Genomic DNA, 20,919 nt, shown 5'->3' with positions numbered 1-20,919 from the left:
GTACTTTTACATGTATATTGAGAGTGTAAAACGTATGTCAGAGCAAAATAAAAAAAGTAAACATTTTTTAGCACATCTCTGCAATGTGTGCACATTTCGCCTTGCTTTAGTCTGTGATCCTGCAAAACACCAAAAAACACCCTATACCTGCCAGAAATGCACTTGGCTCTTAATTCCTGTTGTGAGCTGACCGTACACGGCATTTTGTGTATTGCAAATACATTGTTCGCCTTGCAAAGGGATTTTCCCTAGAACTTAGTGAATGGGTGAAGCTCTGCTGGCTTCCTTCATCCAATTATGTACAAGCAAAAATGCTGTCTTTTTTTTATTTTCCTTGCATGTGATTGGGTGTTCTTTGTAAAGTGAAATTCCGCCACCATCACTGAGCTCTGGTAACAATTTCCTTGAAAAATGCACAGCCTTTAGTAAATCAACCCCATAGTGTCAGCCCTGCCCAGCTGTCTTTTGCTATTATACTACCGAATCCCTCCACCTCTCCTAGTCTCCACAACATATCAAATAAGTGTTCTGTAGTCCAAGATATTTCGACTCTTTGATACAACACAGAAGTGTGCACAAGGCAGCTCTGAATTTCTATGATCAACAGGTATTTTTTACTGTTGTCAAACAGGTATAATAAAGCTCTTTCAATTGCATATTAAGCAAACCAAAGAGCAAATAGGAGAAGCTGGCATTGTTATGCCATGTACACACGGTCGGACATAACGACCACAAAATCCATTGAATTTTTTCAGACGGATTTTGACCGAAACTTTCTGAACGAGGTGACGTCAAACACGTACGTAGGGTCTATAAATGAGCCAGTAGCCAATAGCTTTCATCTCTTAGTTTATTCTTAGCATACGTGGCATTTTGTCTGTCGGAATTGTCTACACACGATCGGAATTTATGCGATCGGATTTTGTTGTCGGAAAATTTTAGATCCTGCGCTCAAACTTTGTGCGTCTGAAAAGTCTGAAGGAGCCCAGACACAATCAGATTTTCCGACAACATGGTTCCGATCGCACATTTTCCATCGGAAAATTCGACCGTTTGTACAGGGCATTAGAGTTTACACTTCAAGCAGCTTCAGTCACTACAGCCTTACCCATTTTTATTTGTTTGAGTGCTATTTAGAATGTGATTTGCTTGTTTTATCCCTCTAGTTTTCAAATCCTATTTCTTTTTAATTTTTACAAATCTTTAAGAGCTGCCGAATATTGTTTGTATTGACAGCAACTGTCTAGCAAGATTTCAATTCCTGTCCCATAGCCAAACAGGAAGCGAGAGGAAATCCCTGCAAATTAAGGGAATTCCCTGGGGACCCCTAGGTCACCGGAACTAGTATCCCCATTGGAAGATTTCCCCTCTATTAATTTTAAGGGGACAACCCAAAATTTGATTTTCTTTTACTTTCACTATTTATATAAAGGTTGTTTTATTTTTTATTTTTTTATTCTTTTTGCCATGTATTCTATTGGGGAGATTCACTTTCTGTCTCATAGGCATAACAGGAGTTAATTTAAGAAAAAAAAAATTAGGGAAATCCTCTTTGACCATAATAACTGGCAAAAGTACCCCCATTAGAAGATTTCTTTTGATATTTCAATTTGACTGATAACAAAAAATCTTCCCACACTTTTTCTGTGCCAGTGAACAATGTTGATTTGCGGCAGAACCCCTGGAGACCACCAACTTTTTCTGGTGGGCCATCAGTGGTCTACGGACCACTGGTTGGGGACCGCTGCTCCAGGAGACTGAATTCAGGGTGTGCATAGTATGCAGTAAGCTGATTGGAATAATTGTATAAATTCTTTAGAAAATCTATACTAGATAAAGCTCAGTTTTTTTTATCAACTGGGAAAGTAAATTCCAATAAAAATGGTGGGTGGAAGAATGAGGAGAGAGAAAGGAGTTGGCATTTTATTAAATCAGGGGTGTCCAAACTTTTTTTTCAAAGAGGGCCAGATTTGATGAAGTGAACATGCGTGAGGGCCGACCATTTTGCCCGACATTCTTTGAACCATTGAAAATTCGGTCTAAGTGTGTCCATCCGAGCGCTAATACACGGCCCAACAAGAATTCTCTTGCCTTTGTCGCGCTCGTTCCCAACACACAGACGAATGCTCTGCACTTTAGGGGGCACCGTTAATTCTTAATGGTACCCCACACATTGGAAAATGTAGGGTGCTTTTGGTGCAGTGCAATTTAAAAAAAAAAAACTCTAACTTCTTTCACTGCATTTGTGAGTAGGGAAGTCCATTGAAATTAATGGGCTGCCCTACACACAGTACGCAGCCACACAGATGTTGCATTTATGGGCTTAAAACAGGTGGGGAGGAGGCAACATAATGCCTCTTTACCGCCATTCAAATGCCTCTGAAAAGAGATCTGTGCATGGATTGTTTTTCAGAGGAGCAGCAATCCTGGCTAATATCACACACAAGCCCTACAAAAGCAGTTTTGATGGTATAAGAATGGGGGGGGGGGGGTCTGGATTAAACGTAACATACACACAGATACATACACACACTTGCAGACAAATGCACGCCGCACACACATACAGACACATGCATACACATACAGACATACATATGTGTGTGTATATGTATGTGTGACATACATATACACACACATACGTACACACACACACATACAGACATACATACAGACACATGCACATACTTACAGACACATACAGACATACATACAGACACATGCGCACACACACACATACATACAGACACATGTGCACACACAGATACAGAGATACATGCACAAACCTACAGATATACAGACATACATGCACACACATACAGATATACAGACACATGTGCACACACACATACATACAGACATACACATACATGCACACACACAGACATACATACAGACACATGTGCACACACAGATACAGACATACATGCACACACATACAGATATACAGACACATGTGCACACACACATACATACAGACACACGCATACACATACATGCACACACACAGACATACATACAGACACATGTGCACACACACATACCTACAGACATAAATGCACACACGTACAGACATACATACAGACACATGTGCACACACACGCATACATACAGACACATGTGCGCACATACATCCAGACACATGTGCGCACACACATACATCCAGACACATGTGCGCACACACATACATCCAGACACATGTGCGCACACACATACATCCAGACACATGTGCGCACACACATACATCCAGACACATGTGCGCACACACATACATCCAGACACATGTGCACACACACATACATCCAGACACATGTGCACACACACATACATCCAGACACATGTGCACACACACATACATCCAGACACATGTGCACACACACACACATCCAGACACATGTGCACACACACACACATACAGACACATGTGCACACACACACATACATACACATACAGACACATGTGCACACACACACATACATACACATACAGACACATGTGCACACACACACATACATACACATACAGACACATGTGCACACACACACATACATACACATACAGACACATGTGCACACACATACAGACATATGTGCACACACACACACACACACATGAATAAAGCCCTTTTTCACACTAATTTAGCTTGTAGCATAGTACAGTACCTTTGCAGCTTCCTCATTCAGCCGGGTACTGCACTGTAGGGGGAAGCAGAGAGCACAGCACAATCCTCTGCACTTTACTTTCACTTTTGAAGCTCACGGAGCTTCTCACAGTGCCGGGGATCGGCTCATCTGACAGCCCTGATCCCGCGGCACACTAAATTGAGAAAGACCAGGCGGGCCGTTCAAAACCGAACCGCGGGCCGGACTTTGGACATGCCTGTATTAAATAAAAGGGATATGGGGTATTCGGGACCAAGGAAGGAACAGACACAATAAAAGGAGCTGCAACCTTTTTCAACTGGTTGCATATAGAAAATGAAAAGCTTCCCTTCAGCCAAATTGTATTTTACAAGTTTAGATATGGAACTATGTCAATATTATACTACCTATTATTAAAATTCATGTTTAAGCATTTTAAGTAAACTAACATGTATGTAGCATGGTAACGCTAATATCGGTTGTTCTTTTTTCCACCTAGTTGTCACCCAAAAAGACTTGGGAAGGTTTTATTGGTGGATTCTTCCTAACCATAATATTTGGATTAATTGTAAGTATCTGTTTGTTTGTTTTTTTCTTTATTCTTTTCTTAAACTATGTGCCAAATGCAGAAAGTTGTTGCTCAGCTACGAAACATCTACCAATCTAAAATCACTTGATGTACAAATACTGTGAAATCTTTTTATTTAACTTCTACAACATATGTTCAATTTACATCCCTCTTTAATTTTTTTTTAGATAATGTGTAGTTGTATACATTTTTTATTAGCAAACTTATGGTTATTTTATTACTGAAAAGACACTAAGTATGGTTTCAGTACAGAGTTGCTAAGTGTAATTTATGGCACTTTTAGGCACTATTTCATTTTTTATTGAGATCTGGTAATGAGCATTGTGCTGTCATTATTGGAAATATTATGTACTATCAATATTGTGACAGTTAAAAAAAATAAATAAGATTATAAGGAAGATCATAGTCGTTGCTGAGATGCCACTGTTTGCATAATGAATGTTCAGTAAAGAGTTTTTCTTTATCGTACATCATGGGACACAGAGCCTTAAGTAATAACTTAATGGGTATATAGGCACCTTCAGGTGATGGACACTGGTATACCCAATCCAGGAAGTTCACTGCCTATATAACCCCTCCTCCTACCAGGAGCACATCAGTTTTTTCGCCAGTGTCTAAGGTGTTGATCACAAGTGAAGGTGTGCTCTGAGGAGCTCCAGGAGGGATTCACGTTTCCAGAACTATATATTAGGGTCTAGAGGGCTTATGCTGGTGGGAATCCAAGGGTTGCCACCCTCCGTGATACATCATAGGCAGAATTCTTGCCTTTCTACAATTAGGGGTAGAGATGAAGTTGGCCTTGAGTACTATTAAAGGCCAAGTCTCAGCTTTATCGGTCTTATTTCAAAGACCGCTTGCTACAAAATTCTTTAGTCCGGGGGTTTTATGCAAGGGGTGATGTGGCTTAATCTGCCAGTCAAACCTCCTTTGAACCTTTGGACTTGAACTTAGTTTTTGTCAGTGTCATAAAAACAGCCATTTGAACCAATACAGCATATTCCCTTAGTCCTTCTGACAAGGAAGCTGTTGTTCTTGGTTGCTATATCCTCAGCAAGGAGGGTTTCGGAATTGACTGCTCTTTCGTGTAAAGAGCCATACTTGAATATTCATGAGGACAGAGTAATGTTGCACCCTCGTCCAGAATTTTTGCCAAAAGTGGTCTCAGGTTTTCACCTGAACCAAGATATTGTCCTGCCATCATTTTTTTCCAAAACCATGTTCCAGGGAAGAGAAGGCACTACATTGTCTTCATGTGGTGAGAGCAGTGAAAATCTATTTAAAGACAACGGCTCAGATTAGAAAGATTGATGTCTTATTTATTCTGCCAGAGGGCCCTAAGAAAGGACAGGCAGCATTGAAATCCACTGTCGCTAAGTGGATTTGGCAAGTTATAATTCAGACTTATAATTCAAGGGGCAAGATTCCCCCTTTCCAAGTCAAAGCGCAGTCTACCAAGGCCGTTAGTGCTTCTTGGGCAGTGCTTCACCAGGCCTCCATGGCTCAGATCTGTAAGGCTACAACTTGATCTTCAGTACATGCATTCACAAAATGTTATCAGGTGGATGTAAGGAGGCATGAGGATATCGCCTTCGGGCAGAGTGCAGCAGTAAAGGTCCTCATGTCTGGGGGTACCAATACAACAGTTTGTTGCTGTTTCACGGGTATATGCTGTTTTGAGGTTGGACATTTTCGGTATCTATTTACTCAATACAACCTCATCTTTTAATATTTTACTAAAACATTGGGTAATATATTGTGTTGGTATGCCCTAGAATTAGCTTTAGTGTATTGTTTACTGAAATTTTGCGTTTGATAAACCATTGCTCTAATATTCTATGACTTTAAAAAAATTGGAACCTCCGCCATTTTATTTTTCAGGGTGTCTGCTTTCACAATATATAATGTTTTTTTTTTTTGGGGGGGGGGGGGGGGGGTTTAAGTAATCTTCAAATGTAAATGATTTTTTTTTTATTTGTGTAAAAAAAAAAAACACAAAAATGGCTCAGGCCTCTATCTCAAGATGCATACTTCCCAGCATCTTGCTTGTAAAAAAACTTCTTTGCACTGGCCGTACATATGCAGTCAATTCACATAGAATCCTTTGGGGCTGTCCCCCAAGAGATCACTATTTTCCCAATCATTTGTTAATAATTATTTAAATAGTTAAAAACATTTTACCAACTGTCATTGCTGCCTTTTTTGCTTTGCAGTTTTCCTACATCTTATCCCAGATCCAGTACTTTGTATGCCCCGTGGAATACAACAGTGAATCCAACAGCTTTTCTACCAGTTGTGAACCACCTGAGATCTTCAAGATACATGACTATGCTGTACCTTCTTTTCTACAGTCAATACTGGGATGGGTAAGTATTCTGTGGTTTCAAACAAGCAGAAACAAAGTAAAAAACATTAAGAAGCAAAGGCGTACCCTGCAAAGTGTGAATGTTTCCTCACTGTAACATCATGTTCATGAAATCCAGTTCAGTGACTTTGACTCTTTTAGGTGATATCATTATTCCTACCTTGTTATATAAATAGACATTTCCACTCATTTCGACCAGGATTTTCAGAAACTTGTGACCTTATTGAAATATGTCCTTTTCAGTAAACCCTTATGCATTCTTTTTTCATATTAGTGTTTTACAGACTGTAATGCATACACGATCGTAATTCCAGCCAGAAAAAGACCGATGAGGTCTTTTCATCGAAAAATGCGAATTTCCGCCATCCAAAAATTTATAGCATGTTCTCAATTTTCCAGACGGAAAAACGTTTCCGATCATGTGTATACAATTCCGACACGCCAACAATCACGCATGCTCAGATTCAACTACGAGCCAGAAGCTATTGGCTACTGGCTATTGAACTTCCTTTTTCTAGTCCCGTCGTACATGGTGTACAGCACCGCGCTATAAACGATCGAAATTTGGTGTGACCATGTGTAGACAAGACAGCTTGAGCGGAGTTCCGTCGGAAAAACCATCAGAGCTTTTTCCGACGAGAATTCTGATCGTGTGTACGCAGCATAAGACTATCATTACAGATGGCTTCAGAATAGTGGATTTTAGGTCTGTTTCACACTGGCGGAGTCCACCAATGAATCCACCTGCTCAGCGGGGATCTCTCTGCTGATCCCCTCTGAACAGGTAGATGACAGTTTTGTGTCTTCGTTGAAGCAGAGCGGACACAGACTGCTCTCTTCTATGAGGTGATCTGATATAAATGGACATTTTGTCCGTTTTCAATCCGACTGTCATCCAATCCGCCAGAAGGATGGGGAATACATCCCCCATCCGTCTGTGTTTGGCCTATAGGATTGGATGTTTGCCGGTATAAACGCATGTCCGTTGACTTCTCCGGCTCCATAGAGGGCAATGGATGCTTTGTTCAGGTCCGCCTATCAGTTTTCCAGGTGGATCTAATCGGTCTGCCCATGTGAAAGGAGCCAGTAGTTTCATTGTAAAGAACTTGAAGTATTCAATATGTAGCTGTAAGTGACTGCCTTTTTTTTTTTTTTTCCATGAAATTTAAGCTGGTAATCCCGCAAATAACAAATAACACAACTTTTTGTCCCTGGATGGCTACTATAGAATGAGCCATGGTTGTCAACAGGCTAGACTTCAAATATTGTATAAAAAAAAAAATTTGTCCAGCACCACCCCCTTTTGTTTCCTTTGTCGGGTGTGCTTGGCTAACAGTGACGCCATCAACCATAAATAGAAGAGAGGCGCAGCACTGTATCTATCGACCTTAGATTTCTAATTAGGTCATTTTAAAATATGTAGAGTGAACCTTAACACACTGACATTTCAGGGCCACGGCAGACCCCCTTCTCAAGGTGACGGACAACAAGGAGTGAAATAAACCACATACAAATATAAACTTTCTATAAGGGAATGTTCTCACCTGTGCAGACACAACCTCCACCGTCACATGCCTCAAAACTTAACTAATCAGACTGTTAATAACCAAATACAATCGAACATGAAAAATAAAGCCCTGTGTGCTGGATGCCGGTAAATGTGGCACTGTATGGACAGCATGTGTTCCAAGAACTGGAACCAGAAGTCATTACTAGGCACCACCTAGTCTTGTGTTCCTGTAATCTTTCCTTATTATTATTATACAGGATTTATATAGCGCCAACAGTTTGTGCAGTGCTTTACAATATGAGGGCAGAGAGTACACTTACAATACAAATCAATACAGGAGGGATCAGATGGCCCTGCTCGTTAGAGTTTACAATCTAGAAGGATTCCTTATTATTTTGTGTTTTTTAGCAGCAGCATATAGAAATCAATGGTGACGTATTAATGTCTGTCTTCTAGAAAACAGTCAAGATGTATCCATTCCAGTTTCATAGCATTGCTCTCTCCACATTTGGATCATTGATTGGGCCATTTGGAGGATTCTTTGCCAGTGGCTTTAAAAGAGCTTTTAAAATTAAGGTAAGCCCTGCGTTGCCAATGTTTTCAACATGGAAATGTCATTATTATTATCTGGTATTTTAAAACACCACTTAACTGGGTACTATTATTTCTTTGGCTTTCCTCACTATTAGGTGGAAAATCGATTTTCATGTAAAAAAACAAGCACTAGTACCATTGTATTAATAACGTGTAGTGTTTACAGTTTTGAGAATGGCACAAATATTAATTTTCACAAAGTCTGCCTTAAAGTCTGCTTCCACCGGTGGGATTATGGATCGCTTTGACTGCCAGTACCTGATGGCAACCTTTTGTGCATGTTTATATTGCCAGCTTCATAAGGTTTTTACATTTTTTATAATGTATGTATAATGTACTCCAGAATGTTATGAATAGCGATCAGGTGAATTGCAATTAATTGCAAAGTCCATCTTTATCAGAAAATTAACTTGATCCCCCAAAAAATTTTCCACTGCTTTTCAGTCGTGCCACAAAAGGGCCAGCTGATATCATGCCAGTGATTCTGTCATTTACACAGGTGTCAGTGTTGATGAAGACAAGCCTGGAAATCACTCTGAAATCACTCTGTAATGCTGGTTGAGTTAGAACAGGGGTAGGCAACCTTCTGAGCACAGTGTGCCGAAAAATGTTTTCAAAGAAATTGAGGGCCGGTTCATACTATACGAGAACCCTGCGAATCAACTGCGGATCCCGCATCGCACCCGACACGCATATCAGTTCACACTGCCATATGTGAACTGCTGGGGAGTGTCATTATATGTTAACAACACCCCCATTTCAGCTCGCATATCGCACTGCAAACTGACAGTTCGGACGTGAAATAGATTGCATATGTGTGAACACACATCCAATCCGATTCTGGTCCAAACAGAAAAAAGGGTCCTGTGCATGTTTGCACTGAATGCGGTGCAATATTAGCCATACTATCTGTATGCCTGACATTGCACCGCACAGACATCGCATGTAATGGGAACAGCAGTGGCGCTGCAAATTACATACAATGTCTGCCATCGCAATAGTGTGAAACGGCCCTGAGTGTGCCGATTTTCTAAAAACAAAATGTCAACTTCACAATCTCAATCACGAAAAGGATTTTTTTATAAAGTAAACTACTTAAGTAGTGAGAAATTAACATCCAGCACTCTCATGCCTCAGATCAGCCCCCATTCCTGCAATTTCACACTTCAGATCACTGTCCACCCTGCAAATTTGTTTCACCGCTGTACCCCCTTGCTCCACCACTGTAACCTCCAGTACATCTACCCCACCACTGTACCACCCTGCTCATCTGCCCCACTAATGTACTCCCTTTCTCATCTGCCCTACGACTGTACTACCCTGCACATATATCCCACCACTGTACTACCCTGCACATCTTCCACACCTCTGTACCTCCCTGCTCATCTGTACCACCCTGCTCTTCTGTCCCACCACTGTAACCTCCTGTTCATCTGCCCCACCAATGTCCCCTTTTCTCATCTGCCCCACCAGTGTACCTCCATGCACATCTGCTCCACCACTGAACCATTTTTCTCATATGTCCTAACGCTGAACTTATCTGCCCACCACTGTAACCCCGTTTTCTCATCTGCCCCACCACTGTAACCCCGTTTTCTCATCTGCCCCACCACTGTAACCCCGTTTTCTCATCTGCCCCACCACTGTAACCCCGTTTTCTCATCTGCCCCACCACTGTAACCCCGTTTTCTCATCTGCCCCACCACTGAAACGCCCTTTCTCATCTGCCCCACCACTGTAACCCCCTTTCTCATCTGCCCCACCACTGTAACCCCCCCTGCATATCTGTCCCACCTCTGTTCCCCCTGCTCTTCTGCTCCTCCACTGTAACCCCCTGCTCATGTGTTCCACCGATGTACCTCCTTTCTCCTCTGCATATCTGCCGCACCTCTGTACCCCTCTGCTCCTCTGCCCCACCTCTGTAACCCCCTGCTCATCTGTCCCAACAATGTACCTCCTTTCTCCTCTGCCCCAACACTGAACCCCTCCCCCACTCATCTTTCCCACCACTGTAACCCCCTTCTCAACTGGCCCAACCAACACTGAACCCCCCTTCTTTTCTGTCCCACCGCTGAACCCCCTTTTCATCACCACCACTGTACCTCCTGAACATCTGCCCCACTACTGTACCCCCCTTGCTCTTCTGTCCCACCACTGTAACACCCCCTGCTCATCTGCCCCACTACTGTACCCCCTTGCTCTTCTGTCCCACCACTGTAACCCCCCCCTGCTCATCTGCCCCATCAATGTACCTCCCTGCACATCTGCTCCACCACTGTATCCCCATACTATTCTGTCTCACTAATGAATAACCTTTTCATCTGTCCTAACACTGCACCCATCTCCTACCACTGTAACCTGTTTTCTCATCTGCCCCACCACTGTAACCCCTTTTCTCATCTGCCCCACCAATGTACCTCCTGCAGATCTGTCTCACCTCTGTACCCCCCTGCTCTTCTGCCCCACCACTGTTCCCCCTGCTCTCCTGCCCCACCACTGTAACCCCCTGCTCTCCTGCCCCACCACTGTAACCCCCTGCTCTCCTGCCCCACCACTGTAACCCCCTGCTCTCCTGCCCCACCACTGTAACCCCCTGCTCTCCTGCCCCACCACTGTAACCCCCTGCTCTCCTGCCCCACCACTGTAAACCCCTGCTCATCTGCCACACCAACACACCCCCTTTCACATCTGCCCCACTGCTATACCCCCGGATTTTCTTTCCAAATACTAAATCCCCCTGCTCATCTCCCCCAACACTGAACCCCCCCTGCTCATCTGACCCATCAATGTACCTCCCTGCACTTCTGCCCCACCACTAACCCTCCTGCTCTCCTGGTCCTCCTCTGAACCCCTCCTGCTTTTTTTCCCCACCGCTGTACCCTCCTGCTCATCTGCTCCACCGCTGTACCCTGTTCTCATCTATTATATGTGTGATATGCAGAGTGGTGAAAGGAAGCAGAGATGAGACACATCTACCTGTCCTGGCACATTAATCCCTGCTGATTCACCTCTCGCATCCAGCCCACGTGCTTGTATGTGATGTCATATACTAGCATCTGGAATGGATGCGCAATGATGAGCTCAGGTCAGGGGCATTTTCTGAAAGTAGTGGGCCTGTATGCAGGATCATAAGTTGGGCCCCCTTAGCTGACAAAAAGTGGTTGGGTGTGATTTTCATTGCACTGAATACTGGCTGTAGCTTAAAGGGACACAGAGTGCAGGGGTTCAGTAGTAAGTGACGCAAAGGTTCAGGAATAATTTCAACAACATTCCCAGAAGCTCAACAGTAATTCCACAAACTGTCACCTGATTGTGTTTTCTAAATCACTTTTGAAATCCCTTCTTTCTGAGATTGGTAGTGGTAAGAAAGCGAGTCCCCTTCCTCCAGATGGTGGACAGGGCTAGCAGGAATGTGATTTGGCTTTAGCAGTAGTCAAGACAGTCCTCCTCCTCCTGGAAACTGGGACCGCCCCCCCCCCCCCGGAGCAGAACTGCACTGTCACAAAAGCTGATGATCACAGTAAAGTTAGAAAACCAAACAATGTTTCCCATCTTTTACAATGTGAAGGGGCGCAGTCCCTCCCCATCTGTGCAGGTGCGGCATGGGGAATTCTGAAATTGAAATGTATTAGTGTTTCACTGACACTTCCATGTGCTGCTCTGCTGATGGGGAGGGAGTCGAGTGCTGGCAAAAGAGGCTTTGCGTGCCACGGCTTGCCTACCCCTGAGTTGGAATAACAGACTGGAAGCTATAACAGGAGGGTGGTGCTTAAAATCATTGTTCTTCCTCTGTTGACCATGGTTACCTGCAAGGAAACATGTGCAGCCATCATTGCTTTACACAGAAAGGGATTCACAGGCAAGGATATTGCTGCTACTAAGATTGCACCTAAAATCAACCAATTTTCAGATCATCAAGAACTTCAAGGACAGAAGTTCAGTTGTTTTGAAGAAGGCTTCAGGGCACCAGAGAAAGTCCAGCAAGTGCCAGGACCGTCTCCTACAGTTGATTCAGCTTTGGGTTGGAATCGCCACCAGTGCAGAGCTTTCTCAGGAATGGCAGCAGGCAGGTGTGAGTGCATCTGCATGCGCAGTAAGACAAAGACTTTTGGAGGATGCCTGGTGTCAAGAAAGGCAGCAAAGAAGCCACTTCTCTTCAGGAAAAACATCAGGGACAGACCGATATTCTGCGAAAGGTACAGGGATTGGGCTGCTGAGGACTGGGGGTAAAGAAGTTTTCTCTAATGAATCCCCTTTCCGATTGTTTGAAGCGCCTGAAAAAAACCTTGTCCGGAGAATAAAAAGTGAGCGCTACCATCAGTCCTGTGTCATGCCAACACTAAAGCATCCTGAGACAATTCGTTTGTGGGGTTGCTTCTCAGCCAAGGGAGTGGGCTCTCTCAAAATTTTGCCATGAATAAAAAATGGTACAAACATCCTCCAAGAGCAACTTCTCCCGACCATCCAAGAACAGATTGACGAACAATGCCTTTTCCAGCATGATGGAGCAAGGCAAAAGTGATAACTAAGCAGGTTGGGGAACAAAACATCGAAATTTTGGGTCCATGGTCCGCAAACTCCCCAGATCTTAATCCCTTGGAGAACTTTTGGCAATCCTCAAGGTGGGTGAACAATAAAGAAACTCCACAAATTCTGAAAAAACTCCAAGCATTGATTATGGAAGATTGGGCTGCCACCAGTCAGGATGTGGCCCAGAAGTTGATTGACAGCTTGCCAGGGCGAATTGCAGAGGTCTTGAAAAAGGAAGGGGCAAAACTGCAAATATTGACTCTGCATAAACGTAATGTTATTGTCAATAAAAGCCTCTGATACTTATGAAATGAGTGTAATTATACTTCAGTATACCATAGTAACATCTGAGAAAAATATCTAAAAAACACTGAAGCAGCAGACTTTGTAAAAATGTATATTCGTGTCATTCTCAACTTTTGCCCAGGACTGTACAATGCGGTCGTCATCCCCTGTGCCTTTGTCAACAGACTTTGGGATTGTGTTGATAGCATCAGTTGTACATCCATTTAAGATGCTTCTGAGAACATTCAGAATTCATTGACAGGTGTATTTCACCTGCAGTTGACCTCCTTCTAACAAGCATTAAACCTGCTTGAGCCAAACAAAAGCATATTGACACAAGCCTTCAGCTCACTTTGGTTTGGGTCAAGGGCTGACTAATCCAATCTTGAGTTTACATGAGAAAAATTTCTTCTTTTGGTAGTTTTTTGTGGGACATCTTAAACCTGTTCTGCATTGGCTTTAGCACCACGCCATCCCTACCCCTGGCATAATGATAATCGCCATTGCTATCTCTAAATTAATAATCTCAGCTATAGTTTGAAGCGCTCTGGATGACTATACTGTGTGTACTTTCTTAGTATTACTTGGCATAAGAATCCATGATATCACAAATGTTGCATTGACATTAATTCTAGATGTGTTGTGTTTTGAAAAACTCCATTGGGCTCAACTGGTGAAAGGTTCATGGGTACCAATGACTACTGTTGAAAGAGTTTTTCATTGTTCTAATTAGTGGATCTTTATTTCCCAGTCTTCACTATAGTAAAAAGGATGCAGTTCTATAATATATGTTACTTTTACAGGATTTTGCTGACACCATTCCCGGACATGGTGGCATTATGGATCGCTTTGACTGCCAGTACCTGATGGCAACCTTTGTGCATGTTTACATTGCCAGCTTCATAAGGTAGTTATCGCTATAGCAAATTTACTTTATAACCAGCACTTGCTTTGTACAAAGATATTCAGTTGCTAATTGTGGTGATAAACTGTGTTAAATACAAAAAAATTATACAACACATAGTAATGTTTATGTAGCGGCGGCTCCTGAAGAGCATGTGCTATGCGTTTTTCAAAGTTAGTTATGCCTGAACTGCAGTTTGGTTTGGGTACAATTGTCTAAATTTAGACTTCAGCATCAGTCTGACTGAACTGTGAGATGTTCAGCCTGGCCACAGGGGGCACTGTCTCTTCTGGCAGGCATGGAACTATGGTCTGGTTAGGTGCTTAAGTTACTCTCTCTCGGAGCCCGCCCAGTGGGAGTGGCGCTCTCGCTATGCTTTCTGGGAGAGGGTATTTAAGATGCAGACGTCACGTGGTTCAGGGTTCCGGTCCAGAATGATGTACTGACTTCATGGTCCTGGTCCTCCTGACCAGCCCCCAGGAAGGCTATGGCCTGGGGTGCGGATCCACCCGATTTTGATGTCTCGGGGCTGGCTAGCCCAAAGCAAGGAAACTAAAGGAGGATTCTGAGGTAGTTGGGTGCCATCTCCGGTTTGGGAGAGACCCAGTGACTTCAAGCATTCCAGGGGAGAACTCTTCAGAAGAAGACCACGTACGGGTTGGTTTCTTATTAAGAGCCTGGAAGGGCTGAAGTACCCAAGAGAATCCGGTCTCGTGGATATCGCCAAGCTGGCTGAAAGATCCAGGTATCCTACGAGTGTTTAGCTTCCCTACGTGTTCTACAGCAATGTCTGTGGCAGAGACATATCTTGTATGTTCTACAACAACGTCTGTGGCAGAGACTGGTTCCTGAGTAAGCACCTTGTTGGCTGCTAGGCCTTGTGAGAGAGGGACTGTCCAACTTGAGTGAACATCCAGTTGCGAATGGCTATTCCCTGGATGCAGTCAAACTAAGCAAGTTCTTCAACATTTTGACTTTGACTTTTACACTAATGCCGCGTACACACGATCGAATTGTCCGGCGTACTTAGTCCGCCGAAACGCATTTCACCAGACAATTCGATCTTGTGTGGGCTTCAGCGGACTTTCTCAGCGTAACTGGGTTTCAGCGGACAATAAGTTCGTCAGTATGCTAGTCCGGCAGACTAAGAATGACGCATGCTCAGAAGCAAGTACCAAAAGGAAGCTATTGGCTACTGGCTATTGAACTTCCTTTTTCTAGTCCCGTCGTACGTGCTGTACGTCATCGCGCTAGCAAACGCCGGACTTTCTGTGTGGCCAAGTCCGTTCGGTAGAAAGTCCGCTGGACTATCCGCCGGATTGTTTGCCGGACTAAGTACGCCGGACAATTCGATCGTGTGTACGCGGCATTGGAGTACCTGAACTTCCTTTCCAACCCTCTGATTCCAATTTAAGAGACTGTTCATTGTCTATGTTTTGCAAATAAAATCCATTCAAGTGGATCTGTTGTCAGTCTCTCAAGTTACTGGGCCATTTAACACGGAGATGTGAAGCGAGGAGAACAGAAGGTAACGGTAAGCCCAAATCTAACCAGCAGCTCCTTCGGGGGTAGTGCTACATTTATAAATGGCCAACATCATATAATGCTAAGAAATGTGTTCATTATGAATAAAACTAAGTATCTCTATAATTTTGTCCCTATTGTCACCCCTTAACACCTAAACTTCCCTCTCAAGCTTATTTAGTAAGTTATGAAAATCTGTAACATCATATAGATGACACTGATTCTTCATCATGCTGAGTACTACCTATAATGGGTCTCCAAACTTTCCAAACAAAGGGCCAGTTTACTATCTGTCAGACTTTAACAGGGCCGGACCATTTGGGGTAGAAAATACCCCAGCATCAGTGGGAGTAGACAGTGTCTCAGACTTGGTGGTCAGTGGGAATAAAAAAATGACATGGTACCTGTGGTCAGTAGGAGGAGGAATAGGGCCCAATCATTGGTATTATTTGGAGAAATAATGCACCATCGTTGGTATTGGTGAACTGATTCCCCATCTTTGTGGTCAGTGGGAGGAATAGCACCCCATCATTTATCAGTGGGAGGAATAGTACCCTGTTGTTGGTGTCAGTGGAAGGAAAAATGCTCTATCACTTGTCCGTGAGAGAAATAGTGCCCAAAGGGCCAGATAAAAGCAAGTAAAGGGCCACAGTTTGGGCACCACTGACCTATGATATTAGATCCTAAGTTTACTAGACTATTTTTTTTTGTCCATTGAGATAGCAGAGTGGTCAGCTGTCATAAAAACTTGGAAGAAATATATTGGTTTCCATCTGCTTTGTCATTTAGAGCAGCCTCTCACAATAAACCCACCAATATGCAGATACGAATTCACTGTTATAGTGAAAAGCCCTGGGATCCATGGGGACCTCCAGTGTAAATTTTGTTGAGAAACTTTAATTTATAGAATAATATATTTACACCTCTGACCCAGAAAAAAAAAGTATATTGCATTGGGTAAAGCAAAGAAGTGTTTCAGCCCATAAGGTTTTTATTGCTTTTTTTTTTTTTTTTTTACTTTTTAGTAGATTTGTCCTCACTTCCTGTCAAGACAGGATGTGAACGGACATCTCCCTAAAAAGGGACACAGACAAAAATTGATTTTTAAGAAAGTGAGGAAGCGTTAGAGAGAAAATCTTCCCAATTAGGAACAGAAAAAAATAAAGAAAATCCCCTCCCTGTTAAACAAAATACAATTTTAGCTGGATGTAGGCACCAGTGCTGGAGGAACAGTAGTGATCAGACAAGGTTTCTGTCCAGTTCATTGTATTCACCACTGAACAGTTGGCCCGAGTGTCATTCTCCAAAGGGGACCCTGCACAACCAAAAATGTCACGCTGAACAAGAAAGTAGTCTTTCTATGGAATATTGGTGTGCTGATGATATATGTTGCAGAACTCATCTAGATTAAGGAATGTCTTGTGTTCTGCATAGCTCACTAGACCTGATATTGTCTTTGTAGGCAGTGTGGGATTATTAACATTGATGGTACAGACTGTGTGTGGAGAACAGCATGTAGTGGAATACAGTAGTAGAGTAGAGCGAAGACAACAAATGCAGCAGAGGGACTGTGGGGTTGATTTACTAAAACTGGAGAGTGCAAAATCTGGTGCAGCTCGGCTTCCATGTTTTGGTGTCAAATCTTAATTGAACAAGCTGAAGTCAGAAGCTTGTTGGTTACTATGCACAACTGCACCAGATTCTGAGTGTTCCAGCTTTAGGCCCCTTTCACACTGAGGCGCGTGAAAACTGGCCATAAAATGCCAGGCACTCCAAAGATGCCGCTTGCCGGAGTTTTTTCACCGCCCTGCCAGCACACCTCAGTGTAAAAGCATTTATTGATTTTAATGGAAAAAGCGTTTTTGGGAGCTTTTCAGATGTTTTTTTTAGAGCAAAAGTGCCTGAAAACTACCTAATTGTGAAAGGGGTCTTAGTAAATCTCCCCTCTGTATGTCGTCTTTGGAGTGCAGCTTATAGAAGTTAAGAGGATATGTGTCAATAACCTATAAATAAGATGGCAAGATGCACAGCAAGTGTTTATAACCCTTAGCCCTTGTACACACAGTCAGAGATTCCGACAACCAAATCCGTCAGATTTTGTCCAAAACTGTTGCATACACACGGTCGGACAAAGTTGTCAGAAGTCCAATCGTTCAGAACATGATGACGTTATTTCATTACGACGGGACTACGTTCAGGCTAGTAGCCAATAGCTTTGATGTAGGAATTTAATCTGAGCATGCGTGGCACTTTGTCCAATTGGAATTCTCTACACATGATTGGAGTATGTCCGATCGGAGCATTTTGTCTGAAAATTTTACCAACAAGTTGGAAAACTTGGTCCGTCGGATACTCCGACGGAAACAGTCTGATGGAGACCACACACAGTCGGAATATCCGACAAAACAGTCCGATCGGACACATTCCGTCGGAATCTCCGACCGTGTGTACAAGGGCTTAGACAAGCCTTTATAGCAACAGCTTGTACTGTTATAATAGTGCTGTAGTCATTGAGGTGGCTGGTACACGGTTAAACCTATAACAGTACAGTTGGTACTTGGACAAGGTTAGACCTGACTTACCATATCCTGGGAAGGATAACCATGAAACATGCTAGCATATAATACGGAAAGGGTTGATAATGAATTGCCAGGTTAAAATTATCCACCCCCCCCTCAATTTGCTATTCATTATTTTAATGCCATTTTACAGTTTTAAGTCAGTTTGACTGCCCTTAACATAATTTTTGTCCTAAAAATACTTAATTTACAGCATTTGTTTTCTTTTTCCATCTGTAGAGGTCCTAATCCCAGCAAAGTCTTGCAGCAACTTCTCGTGCTACAACCTGAACAGCAACTAAACATCTACAAAGTGTTTAAGGCACATTTAATTGAGAAAGGAGTAATTCCAGCATCAGTTTCTGACCTGTAACCTAAACCTATGTTGGATACCAAAACTAAACCGCATCAGACTTATTGCACTGAGTGAAGAGCTTTCAACCAAAGACTCTACATTTTCCTCTACCTGGATAGTCTCAGACTCTTCAACAAAGGCACAAAGCTGCCTTATTTTATATAAATGTATAGACACAGATGGGGAAAGTTGCTAATTTAAAGATCTGATGGTTGAAATTGGATCTTTCCAGACCAACGTATAGATACGTATTAGTCCAGTAGGTTTTAATCCTTCATATGTATACTGAAGAACTGGATCAGTCATTGCTTGTTGTATTGGACAGTCCTACATCTATTACTGCATAAACTTTGTACAGTATATCGTTCTTCTGTTAAGTAAAGGGATCCAGGCCTCCCATTTATTTCTACGGCTTTTATAGATTAGATTTTATGACTTGCACGCTTTAAATGGGCACCTAAAAAAAAAAAAATATATATATATATAGATTTTTTTTTTTTTTTACATTTTCTTCTGAACAAATACATTGCAACTAGGCTTTCTAGTGACATGTGCAGTAGACATGATGATCATTAGGTGTTCAGTGTATGAACAGTGAAGTGGTTACTGCATAATGGTTGTTAGATGCTGTGATGGGTCTTTAACATTTTGCAGTCATCACTGGAAGAGGACAAGAGAGCATAAATGTCCAAAGAAATAAATTAGGGAGGAGGATTGCAATACAGAAAACATTATTGAAATAATTGCAACACATTTTATTTTAAAGGAATACTACTTTTTTTTTCTTTTAAATTGAAGGAAAGAAAGTTGACTACTTGAACTTCTATAATCAGTCCGGCCTGCTGAACCGGCCAAGATTCGAACCATTAGTGGCCAGGCTGAATGTACCGAGTTGATCAATCCTGCTGGATTCGCTTCTGATAATCACTTCAAGCAGGGACAGCTTCCACCGTCTGTTCCCAGACTGACAGAGAAGACAATGGCCCAGCAGAACGGATTCCACTGTCAGCGCTGTCTGTGCTGAGGGGGATCGTGCCTGTGCAAATTTCTTTCCTGCAACTTGTGGCTGCAGTAAAGAAATTTGCGCCGTCTATGGCCAGTCTTAGTATAAGATCTACAGCACAAAGAAACATGTTAGCCCAACTATTCATGGGACTTTAGACAACTGTTGTGTTTCTCCTACAGCAGATCATATTTAAATAAGCATAAATCTAAAGTATTGTATTCTAACAAACTGTGGTACATTATAAGGAATAAACTGTTAACATGGAGGCCCAAAGCAAGTTTTTTGGGGGGCTGGGCATAATATATTTGGACACTGGCAACCAAAAGTTGTTGGCCAGCCAGGTATAACCCCTACCAGCATGCTTCAGTTTTTTTGCTTGTGACCCAGGAGGATGGACATCCTTTCGCTACTGAGAACAGTTTAACTTTTTTTTTTACTAGCCATTTTCTCTTTATTTTTTTCTTCATTCATGACTTCATGTACATGCTGTGTGCTGGGCTCTGTATGCAGCTATCTGTAGTATCGTATCCTCAGCAATAGCTTTGTAGGCCATGCCTGGACCACGCTGGGCTGGAGATTATGGGGTCTGCCTAGAATGTGACCTTCTGGCACTGAGCTCTGCTTTGGTGCTTTCCAGACCTTTGCATATGGTGTTTAATTGCGAAGTGCTTTCCAAGTCCATTGCCGTGGCACAGCCTCTGTTGGGACTCCAAAGATTCTTTTATGAATATGCTGTCTGTGCCCATCAGAAGCTATTACATGTATTGATACCATTGAGCGCAATTATTAAACTGCTTTTTTTTCCGTTGGCCCTACGGATAAAATGCTGGGAAATCAAGTGCTGCATCACTAGCTGGAGCGTCATATCTGCACACTTTATACTCTGTTCTCAACTTTTCAGCATGAGTTAGTACCTTCTCAACATTGCTCCTAATCACAAGACACTCATGACTAAGCCAAGTGGGTGAGGTGATGTGGATTACATGGAGTCAGGGCAGACTTCAAGCCTGACCTGCACCCTCAGTGAAACACACCGAATGGGGGACATAGATGCCGGAGCAGA

General features: G+C 42.7%; 1 protein-coding gene across 1 annotated transcript in view; it reads left to right on the top strand.

Moving 5' to 3' along the window:
• CDS1 (CDP-diacylglycerol synthase 1) overlaps nucleotides 1-20,122 on the top strand; it is a 110,009-nt gene extending 89,887 nt beyond the window's left edge. Inside the window, exons 9-13 of the mRNA XM_077476409.1 lie at nucleotides 4,139-4,207; nucleotides 6,439-6,591; nucleotides 8,557-8,676; nucleotides 14,313-14,416; nucleotides 18,736-20,122. Of these exons, the coding sequence (XP_077332535.1) occupies nucleotides 4,139-4,207; nucleotides 6,439-6,591; nucleotides 8,557-8,676; nucleotides 14,313-14,416; nucleotides 18,736-18,868 (579 nt within the window). The 3' untranslated portion in view covers nucleotides 18,869-20,122. The remainder of the gene's footprint in view (nucleotides 1-4,138; nucleotides 4,208-6,438; nucleotides 6,592-8,556; nucleotides 8,677-14,312; nucleotides 14,417-18,735) is intronic.
• The last annotated feature ends 797 nt before the right edge of the window (nucleotides 20,123-20,919 follow it).

Source organism: Lithobates pipiens, unplaced genomic scaffold (genome assembly GCF_037356315.1).
Source record: "Lithobates pipiens isolate NorthernLeopardFrog02 unplaced genomic scaffold, aLitPip1_a1.2 Scaffold_13, whole genome shotgun sequence".
Lineage (NCBI taxonomy): Eukaryota > Metazoa > Chordata > Amphibia > Anura > Ranidae > Lithobates > Lithobates pipiens.
This window is presented reverse-complemented; position numbering and strand designations above follow the sequence as displayed.